The 11013-nt window shown below is 43.1% G+C and overlaps 1 protein-coding gene across 4 annotated transcripts; it reads left to right on the forward strand.

Annotated features, from left to right (window-relative positions):
- Positions 1-214: 214 nt before the first annotated feature.
- Positions 215-9906, forward strand: ARPC5 (actin related protein 2/3 complex subunit 5). 4 transcript variants are annotated; one of them, XM_072830932.1, is made up of 4 exons: positions 215-576; positions 2946-3018; positions 5283-5459; positions 8524-9906. In XM_072830932.1, the coding sequence occupies exons 1-4, from the start codon at positions 434-436 to the stop codon at positions 8584-8586; spliced, it is 456 nt and encodes a 151-aa protein (XP_072687033.1). In that variant the 5' UTR covers positions 215-433; the 3' UTR covers positions 8587-9906. The 4 variants fall into 4 exon arrangements, with proteins under 4 accessions (XP_072687033.1, XP_072687030.1, XP_072687031.1 ...); XM_072830929.1 differs by having other exon boundaries at positions 218-576; positions 8499-9906; XM_072830930.1 differs by lacking the exon at positions 215-576 and adding an exon at positions 1009-1254 and having other exon boundaries at positions 2948-3018; positions 8499-9906.
- Positions 9907-11013: the final 1107 nt, after the last annotated feature.

An 11013-nucleotide genomic window follows, 5' to 3' on the forward strand; every position in this document is an offset into this window, starting at 1 on the left:
GAGAAGCGTTGCTATGGAAACCCCCCGGGGATCACGTGACGCCCGCGGACGGCCAATCGCCTCTCACCTCTGCCCGCGGCGCCGCTTTCGGCCCGCCCCCGGCCCCGCCCCCGCCCGCCCCCGCCTCCCTCGCCCCGCCCCGCCCCCTTCCTGCCGCGAGCCCGCGCCTGCGCACTGCGCCCGGCGCGCCCTCCCTCGCGCGCGCGCCCGGGAGGAGCGGGGGCGGCGTGGGCGGCGGGCGGAGAGCATGTCGCCGAGGAGGAAGGAGCGCCGCCAGCGCGCAGGCCCAGAAGCGTCCGAGCCGCGGCTGCCGGCGACGCCCCAGAGCGGAAGAGGGAAGTGAAGGCGCCCGGGCTGCGGGTTCCTGGTGGGCTGCGCTTCCCGAGGGCGAGGCAGCACCGAGAGGAGGCTTAGGCCGCCGGTCCGGCTCGCGATGTCGAAGAACACGGTGTCGTCGGCCCGGTTCCGGAAGGTGGACGTGGATGAGTACGACGAGAACAAGTTCGTGGACGAGGAGGACGGGGGCGACGGGCAGGCCGGGCCCGACGAAGGCGAGGTGGACTCCTGCCTGCGGCAATATCCTTGGCGTTTGCCGGCCTCCCCGCGCTCCCGCCCCGCCCCGCCCCGGGACCCCGCGACCCCGCCCGGGGACCCCGCCCGCCGGGCCGCTCCCGGGGCAGGGGCGGCGGCTCTGGCCCTGCGGGGTCCGCCGGACGGGCGGCCGGGGGCGCTCCCGCGTCTAGCCGAGTCACCCCGGGTCACCCCGGGTCACCCCGGAGCCCGCCCCCGCCCCGACTCCTCAGGTGGCGGCCCGAGTCGCTGCCCCGGGAAGCGGCGGGGCGGCCGCGCCCTCGGGGCTCGGAGGGGAGGCCTCGGCTGCTGTCCGCCGGCCCCGGGGGGAGGGGCAGGGGCCCGGGCCCGAGGTCACGGAGGTCCCCCCGCCCCTCCGGAGGTGTGCGATTGCGGGGAGCGGGCTGCCTGCGTCGTGGTGCTGGCGGTTCGCTCTTCGGCCGCGTTAGGAGAGTTCATTCCTCGCGGGGAGGCATGGGGCGGTGTGCACGGTCGAGGCCCCCTGGCCATTTTAGCCCCTGGGCCCTTTTAATAATTATAGTTATTTACAGAGAAAGGAATTTGTTGCAGATACGAATGTGTTAGCCCCGGGGAAACGGAGTGAGTACGAAACGGCCAGCTCCCGACAAGGAAGCTTGGAGGCTTCTACCTGCGAAGCAAGGGGACAATGCACAGGGATGGCAGGTGGAGAATCCCTGGAAATATTTAAGATAAGCCCCAGTGAATAAAGTAGATGATGAGCAAAATAGACGATGAGTCATTTTGCGCAAAGCAGCATCATTTTTTATTTTTTTTATTTTATTTTTTTTGCAATCCTGAAATCCATTTCCATTTCAGTTAAAATGCGGCTGTCAGTTCCTGGGGTTTTTGGTGTTGTTGTTTTTTTTTTTTTTTTTTTTGCATATTTGAATATTCATCAGTGTTGAGCGAGTATTTGGCACCACATCTCTTTTAGAAAAATGTAAATGTTGCAACAGCTAAAGCTGTAGTTCTAGAGATTCTCAATTACTGAATTCACTCACTTCTAATTATTCTTGAATGTATTCATAAAATAGGGAAGACTTTTTAAACCTCTCCTCATCAATGTTCTATTAAAGTATAATGGGGAAATAGGAGTGAAAATATTGGTTGTGACTATATCTAGTCTTAAAGGCACCTAAAATACAGCATTAAACATTTACCAACATACAGATGTTTCTTTGATTTCCACAACTCTCACAGTCAGCTGTTGCTCTGTTGCATTATTTAAATACGTAAGTGCTTTAGGTCTTAAAAATGAGCCAGTCTGCCAAAGGAAGCTTTTCTAGAAGTTTGTTAAGCCTTGGAAATAACAGCTTACCACCAGCCATAGGGGGTTTTTGTTTTGGGGTGTTTTGGTTTTGTTTTGTTCTTTTTTTTCCAAACATAAGCAATGAACATTATTCTGTCTGAAAACATTCTTTGTAATGGATAAATGACGTTTTGTGAACTAACTTTAGGTTGATGGGTGCTGACTCTCAACTGGTACGGCTGGATCCATAAAATGGATCTGCTTTCTAATCTCTTTATCTTAAAAGATATTGTCTCTTCTCTTGTTGCAACCAGAAGAGACAAGCTCTAGTCAGGCACTACAGATGGAGGAACAAATGAACTCTGTGGTTTTCCTTTTAGGGGAATGACTGTATATTCTGACAGTCTGATTGGCCTTCCGTGTCTCATACTTGCTAACTCACTGGTGCTTTCAAAGACTAAATTTAATAGGTATGACCTAAAACAGTGTCAATGACCTTTTTGGAAGTATAAGAGAAAATATGCAAAACAGAAAAATTAAGCTACAGCCTAAAGGACATTGAATTATTAGATCTTTTGTTAATATTGAGAGGTTACTAATGTGTATCATGTAGAGTGCTGGAATAATTACCAGCATTTTCTACAAGTATTTCAATTAAGATAGAATATAATTCTAGCAAAAGTTTGGTCCATATTTTTCCAGTTAAGAATCACATAAAAAGACATTTTGGTTGAAGGTATGCTGTTTCATTTGGGGACCTAATAATTCTAATACGTAGATATGTAATTTAAAATACACGTATCACTCTGAATAATGTTTCATATGTGTCTTACTGGAAAATAAAAGGCTCTCGAAGTGTTCATTTAGTAATTAGAGCCAGACAGGAACTGGTCTTTGCCTTATTACCTCCTCTTATGTTCTCTGTGTTTTACATGTGATTGACATCCTTGAAACCAACATACTGAGTTTTCCAATATTGAACATAGCGATCGTGGTAATTTTTCTTTCTACGTATAAAGTCAAGTCTTAAGAACCAATGATACCTGGTAGTTCCGATGCTTTTCTGAAGGCTCCCCTTTGCTGCTATCCCCTTAACCTCCATCACAGGAAACATGACAGCCGCCCTACAGGCAGCTCTGAAAAATCCCCCTATCAACACCAAGAGTCAGGCCGTGAAGGTGAGTCAGACGCTGGTGTCTTAGCATTCTTTCCAAAATCCTCTGAAGTATCATGGAATCAACAAATAGTTTAACTGTTTATTGTCTTTGACATACAAGAGCTTACTCTGTGTAGTTTGTTAGGTAAAAATTTACATATGAAAATAATCTCACTCTAATACTGAGTTGTGAGAGACCATTTCAGTGTGTTTAATGGAGGCACTCGGGGAATTGGAGCATAGGCCTGAAGAATAAACAATACTTTTACAAAATAAATAGATTCTATTTGGTTGCTTTTTAAAAATTTTTCTAAATTATCCAAGTATTAAATGTTTATAGAAAAAAAATGTTTATAGAAAACTCAGAGAGAGGCAAAAAGGGGTAATCGTCATCATCCCACTGCCCAGAGATCATCGGTCTTTACTTTCTGGTGTTTACATGCTTACAGAGCTTGTCTCTTAGTAGTTGTTTTTTAAATAAAAAGGGAGTTTTGTAATTGGCTTTTTTAATGATATACATGGACATCTTTCCTTGGCAGTAAGTTTATTTCTATAAGCACCTTTTTTAATGGCTGCATATAGATATGCTGCAGTTTACATATAACTAATCTTTTGTCATGTATTTAGATTATTGACCTTTTGTTGTTGTAAACAGTACGGAAATGAACAATTTTGAGTAAACTGTTAATTATTTCCTTTGAATAAATTCCTAGAAGCGAATTGCCGGGTTTTAGAATGCCATTTTTTAAGGCTTTTGTTACAAGTGGCATTGCCAAATTGCCCTTCAGAAAAACATGACTTAACGTTCCCTGCAACAGTCTTTCCGGAAATACTTGAGAACTTACTTACTAATTGTATAAAATGAAGCCCAGAGCTCTGACCCCATTGTCTGTAGGAGCCCTAAGGATCTCTTTAATTTGAGTACTAGTAATAACTTAGGTAAATGCATAATAATTATCTAGGCAACAATGAGAGGAAACATTTCTTTGGTTTTTGAAAGTGGTGAGGGATGTCATTGAGATTTCAATTTTACCACCTTCTGCTTTTATATGGGTGAGTTTTTATCACAGTTTGTGGGTGGGAAGTTATAGCTGTGGTTGTAAGAATATTTTTCTAAATTGGGTAATTGCTTAGTCTTTAAACTGAAGACAGCAATAGGTGGTAGAAACATTCTGTAAACTCCTGATCAGTAGGAATGCCAAAGATAATCACTCTTTCTTGAATAGGAGAAGTGAAATTGTTGAAAGGGTAAATTAAGTGTTCTTAATTAAGTGCTTGGCTTCTTGAGTGGAAAAATAACTTTGCTCTTGGAGCAGCCTTTTATCAGAAAAAAAAATTATAAATGAATATCACTATATCTACCTACTGTAGACAGGAAACTTAAATTTTCTTAAAAAGTTATTTTTATTAACTATTATTGAAGGATGGTTCAAGGTAGAACTGCAATTCATTGTCTTTGTCTTTGGGGTTTTCTCTGAGGTCAAGAAGTAAAATTTAAATGCCGACTTAATAAAGTTGGAAAATTACCATATCTCTTTGTAAGCAGATGCTTTCAGCTCTCCTTCAAACATGTCAAGAATCTGTCGTTCTCCTGAGCTACCATGCTAGCCCAAACCAGCCTATGTTATTGCAGTAACTTCCAGACTGGTCTCCCAGCCTTGTCCCCTGCCCCTCACCAACTTCCCATCAGCTCATCCTCAACATGGCAGACAGAGTCAGATTATATCACTGTTATCTCATACACAGGTCAGATTCTATCACTGTTCTCAATATCTTCCAACATCTTCTCCTTTCTCTTAATGAAAGCCACAGTCTTCACAGTGGCCTGCGAGGGCTTACGTGGTCTGTCTTCGGCTACCTCCTGACCTGTCCTACTCCTCCACCATGTCGCTGGCTACCAGGGATCTTTCTGCTTTCCTTGAACACCCTGAACATACAGTGACAGCACATGTTCTTTCCTTCTTTCCTCTGAATACTTTTCTCAAATACCCCTAAGGATTCTTCTTTCATGTCCATCAGGTCTTTTTTTTTTTTTTTTTAAGGATTTTATTTATTGATTCATGAGAGACACAGAGAAAGAGAGAGGCAGATACACAGGCAGAGGGAGAAGCAGGCTCCACACAGGAGCCTGATGTGGGACTCGAACCCGGATCTCCAGGATCACACCCTGGGCTGATGGCTGAGCCACCTGGGCTGCACCATGTCCATCAGGTCTTAAGTGTCACCTTTTCCAGAACAACCACTCTACGTGCTTACGTGTGAATGCTCTGTTCTCTGTGTCCCCAGGATCGAGCGGGCAGTATTGTCTTGAAGGTGCTCATCTCTTTTAAAGCTAATGATATCGAGAAGGCAGTTCAGTCCCTGGACAAAAATGGTGTGGATCTCCTCATGAAATATATTTATAAAGGCTTCGAGAGCCCCTCTGACAACAGCAGTGCTGTGTTACTGCAATGGCATGAAAAGGTAAGTTACGACCTAGAGTCCCTCCAACTGGCCACTTAATGATAGAAAGTAACCATGACTGCTCTTCTCACCTAAATCATTATTTTGACTACATCATTTTCTTTACAAATAAATGCATGAAAACGAAAGCTTAGATTTATGTTTCCTAACCCTAGTCTTAAGAGATTTTGGTTTGCAACACATATTTATTCAGTAACGATTACTGTTCATTCAACATGATCTTGAACTTGGAACTAAATCCGAACTTTGAAAATAAGATAAACAATAAAAGTAAAAAATTCGTTGACCATGGCCAGAAGGTTAGAAACACACATGTGCCCAAGGACGGATGAATAGATAATCCTTTTTTTTTTTAAGATTTATTTATTTATTCGTGAGAGACACAGAGAGACACAGGCAGAGGGAGAAGCAGGCTCCATGCAGGGAGCCAGACATGGGACTCGATCCCAGGACTCCGGGATCACGCCCTGGGCAGAAGGCAGGCACTTAACTGCTGAGCCACCCAGGGATCCCCCAGATACTCCATTTTATGCATACACTACATTTTGTTTTTTTGAACAACAGAAAGAAGGAAATTACATACATGGCACAGTACGAATGAACCTTGAAAACGTTGTGCAAGGTGAAGTAAGCCTGTTGCAGAAAGACAAATTACGGTGTGATTCCACTTACAGGAAATACCTCGAAGAGGCAAATTCAGAGAGAGAGAGAGAAGATGAGAGGTTATCAGGGACTGGGGGAAGGGAGGATAGAGAGTTCTTACTTAATGGGGACAGTGTTTCTTTTTAGGGTGATGAAAATTATTGGAAACAGTGGTGACTATAATCCTGAGAGTATAATGAGTGCCATTGAATTTTACCCTGAAAGATGGTTAAAGGAGCAAATTTCATGCTCTGTATGTTACAGGATTTAAAGAAAAGAAATCAGAGGTGGGGTAAGATCAAGAGTTCTTCAATGTTTTTCTGTTTTCATGCAATTGATTCTGCAGTGTGAGCAGATGGTGGTACACTGTCCCTCAAAAAAATAGCTAAGGGAAATTTTTAGCGTTAGGTAAAAAGTTGGTAAGGTCATTTTTAATACCCAACTCTTGGGTAATATGGGTACAGATGTGAACAGTGTAACATTTAAATAGAACCAACCACAGGGAAGGGGTATATTCTAATATCTCTCAGTTCCCAACCCTCAGTCTTTAGAAGCTGTTGTCCGTGTATCTGAGTGAAAACACAAATGGAAGATGAGAATAGGCTGTAGAACTTGTCTTGATCAAGTCACTTGATCACTCATGCACTGTCAAAGAGAGCCTAACTTTTAGGGACAGGGTAACCAGACCTCCCTATTTTCCCAAGATGGCTCCAGTTTATGCCTGTTGTCCCAACATGATTATGAATAGTTCACTTTCACTCAGTGTACCAGTTGGAGAATAATGTATATGGTCATCCTATTCAGGAATACTTTGCGTTTGCCAGACACTGTACCATTAGATGATGTTTCATTTAAGCCTTAGAACAACTTTAGGAGGCATATAAGCATCTTTATCACCCTCAATTTAGAGATGAAGAGCCAGCTTAACAACCTAAGCATCCTGGTTCCTGTACAGTCCCAGGATCATAGCAGACACTGATGGAGCACTTACTGTATTCCAAGCATTCTCCTAATCACTTCATAAATAACTCCTTTAATCTTCATAAAAATAGTAGGAGGGAAAGCTTGCTATCATTCCTTTTTTGGTGGATGGGGAAACTGAGGCACACATCAAGTCTTCATTGCTTCCTAACATCATCACCAATTTTTGCCTGTCTGTCTGCTAAATACTTCTCCAGCCACACGCTTAGATACCCCTCTGATGCAGCTCTTTGCAGCATCTCCCCCAGATTTTTGCTGTAACTTCCTACACAGGCCTCCAGCCACCAGCTCTGCTTCTCTCGAATCTGTTCTCCACCCGGTCGCCAAATGCCCTCTCTGAAATCCAGATCTACCCTTTCAGTCACCTGCAGAGTAAAGCTCAAGTTCCAAAGTCTAGCCACTCCTCTTTTATGCCGTTCATCCCCCTTGCTCCAGCAGTGAGCAGCATAATAGTATGTTTTCCCAGGACACACCTTACTGTTTCACACCTCTGTACCTTTGCTCAGGATTTCCTCCCTGCCTGAGTACCTCCTTACCCCAGGGCACACCTCTGTCATTTCGTACATTATGTTATATTAACATAATCTCTCTTTTATGTTCTGTCCCTTCCTAGTAGACCAGAAGGTGCTATATCCCTAGCATCTAGCACAGTACTCGGTACACAAAAGTATTCAGTAAGTAAGCTAGAGCTTTCAGGTCCTGACACTTGATCATGACTTCCAGTCTTTCAAGGTAGTGTCAAAATTAAAGTTCCTAAGTTCTTAGCTATTAAATGATACACTTTTAGCTTGGAGGAATAAAAAGAATCTAACAAGCTGGCTGAACTAAATGGAACTTAGGGTAGTTGATACCAGTTTGAACTTTTTCCCTGACAGTGTTAAAAGAGCAAAGTGGGTATGCCTGGGTGGCTCAGCGGTTTAGTGCCTGCCTTCGGCCCAGGGCATGATCCTGGAGTCCCGGGATTGAGTCCCACATTAGGCTTCCTGCGTGGAGCCTGCTTCTCCCTCTGCCTATGTCTCTGCCTCTCTCTCTCCCTCCCTCTCTCTCTCTCTCTCTCTCTCACACGAATAAATAAATAAAATCTTTTAAAAAATAAAAGAGCAAAGTGAATGTCCTAAATTTACATTTGAGCACATGTTTTCAGCAAGAACATGCTGTAAATCTTGAAGAACATCCTATTATGTGGGGGAAAAAAATTATAGAATGTAAACTAGTATCTCACGAGCATGTAGGTACACGAGGGCAGGGACTGTGAAGGTTTTATCAATCACTGGCTCTGCAGTGCTGGGTGCGTAATTGGTGTTCAAGAACGTTTATGAAAATTAATGAAGCCGAAGTTGATAGCCACACACATTCCTTCTGTAAGAAAAAAAGTCTTACTTGGGTATGATAATTAGCCCTTTATAATTCCATCAGCGTTTACATTTTGGTTTGTTTTTAGGCACTTGCTGCAGGAGGAGTAGGCTCCATTGTCCGAGTCTTGACTGCGAGGAAGACTGTGTAGTCCAGCAGGAACTGGATATCCTGTGGGTGTGGGAGTCGCTGGTACAAAGACCAAAACAACCAAATGCCACCGCTGCCCTTTGGGTAGCATCTGTTTCTCTCAGCTTTGCCTTCTTGCTTCCTTTTTCATATCAGTAAAGAACAATTACATATCAGTTTTCCTTTTGTGAAAATTGGAATAACACAGAGGAAATATTTATGAACAGGAATGTTTCATGCTTTCAAAACGATTTCAGTGTATACTTGTCTGTATATAGTATAATTTGCCTTCCAAGTTTAATTGTGCAATTCTAACCCCTATTGGCTGGTGGGGTTTTGTTTTGTTTTTGCGTTTTTGTTTTTGTTTTTGCTGTTTTGTTTTGTTTTTGACTAATAGTGAGAAATTTGATCAGAGTTTGAGGCCAGTTTCCTTACTCATTGCTAGCCAGGAAATGATCTTTATAAAAAAATAATGTTTGCGAAACTGGCAGCCATTAACATTGCAAAACTGGACCATAATTCCCTTATTTAAGCAAAATGTGTTTCCAGAACAAGCGGTGAATGAACACCACTACCAAGTTCCAGCTTTGTTTCTGCTTACCTCCAGATCATGTGAGCTTAAGTACGCTTCTTCCTCTTTGCATCCAATAATCATGGCCTCTTGATTTCTTTGTGGTCTCCAGGGTCCAGAGCAAGGAGTCTTGCTCTACAAAAATATATCTATGAAATGCCAGAGCCTCTTTGACATGAGCATAAAACTTCGTTCTAATAATATGGCCCTCTTTGGGAAAATTACTCCAAATGAGAAAAGATGTGGAAACAGTGATGAAGTTCAAATTCTGGGCAGCCTCTGAATGAAATGCTATTTTCTTTAGAAACAGAATAGCTGCCTTAGACATTATGAGGCATATAACTAGTATTTCATATGCCCTATAAATGTCTTCAGTGTTCTTCAGGGTAATTAGGATCTTAAGAGATTTGGTTCAGATCCAGACACATACACATTCTGTATTTTAGCTCAGTGGTTTTTAAAAAAGGAAGATGCCACACAGCAAAAAGTGTTTACTTTGTTAGACAAACCAAATCGGTTCTCACAAAATGACCGGTGCTTATAAAAAGTTATTACTCAGTAACTCCAAAACCACCTGAATGCATAGGACCAAGAGGGAAATCAGCCTGTGTTTAGTATTTACATTGGACACCGGTTTCATAATCACTGTCTTATGTGAAAACTGGTGGAGAAAATTCTATAACCTCTTTGCTGTTTTTGATACCTGCTTTTTGTTTTGTTTTGTAAAAATGATAAAGTTCTGAAAATAAAATGTCAGTGTTGAATAATTTATTTTCCTAGCTCTTATTTTAATATTTCTGAACATGCGGTTAATTAAGAGGGAAGCTTTCCTGTTTTACCAGCAGGTTATTGTACTCTTGACAAGAAGTAATTTGGTACAGAAGATTTCTAAAATGACTTTGTTCAAATATAAAGTAGTGGGGTAAAGGGAAGAGCGTCATTAATGATGTCAGGACACCACTGGAGCCCTTGGAATGATTGCATAGCCCTCTGGATGCCAGCTGAGCATCTGGAGTATCACTGCCCAAGGACTTAAACTAGTAACCTAGCAGCTGTGGTCATTTATTCCCGGCTTCTACACCCCTTCTCACACCGCAGCCTCTTTTGTCTCCACACTGGCCCTACTAGATTTCCTGCTTTAAAGCTCTAGAAACTAAAAAAAACAAAAAAACAACTAGAAATTGGGGCACCTGGGTGGCTCAGCGATTGTGATCCTGTGATCCCCGGATTGAGTCCCACATTGGGCTCCCCACAAGGAGCCTACCTCTCCCTCTGCCTTTCTCTCTGTCTGTCATGAATAAATATATAAAATCTTTTTTTTTTTTTTTTTTTTTTTTAAGAGAAAGGGAGAGGGAGAAGCAGGCTCTATGCAGGGAACCTGATGTGGGACTCGATCCTAGGCCTCCAGGATCAGGCCCTGGGTTGAAGGCGGCGCTAAACCGCTGAGCCCCCTGGGCTACCCTAAAATTTTTTTAAGTAAATAAAGCTCTAGAAACTTAACAGGCAATTCAGAGGGCTGTGAGTTAAGAGAAAGTAAATAATAGGTAATCCAGTTGGTACAGCATAACCCCTTACAAACTTTAAAGTGAAAACAAAAGTGATATTGCAATACTGCTGTGTAAAATTCTTCTTCATGTCACTTTTACGACTATCATGTTAGGGAAAATCTTGGAGTTTCATATTCTATAGACCCTAAAATGGCTATGTTCAGAATCTGCCAACCTATCAGCTTCACTCAGGGAGATAGTAAAAATATTTAGCAGTTATTACCCTGGAAGGACTGACTCAGGATGGATGCCGGCTGCAAACAACTGGCTCCCCTGATTCATCTGGGCTGTCAGCCCGGGCGATACTGACCAGGACCGGGCAGGGGTTGTC

The sequence above is a fragment of the Canis lupus genome, chromosome 6 (assembly GCF_048164855.1).
Source record: "Canis lupus baileyi chromosome 6, mCanLup2.hap1, whole genome shotgun sequence".
NCBI lineage: Eukaryota > Metazoa > Chordata > Mammalia > Carnivora > Canidae > Canis > Canis lupus.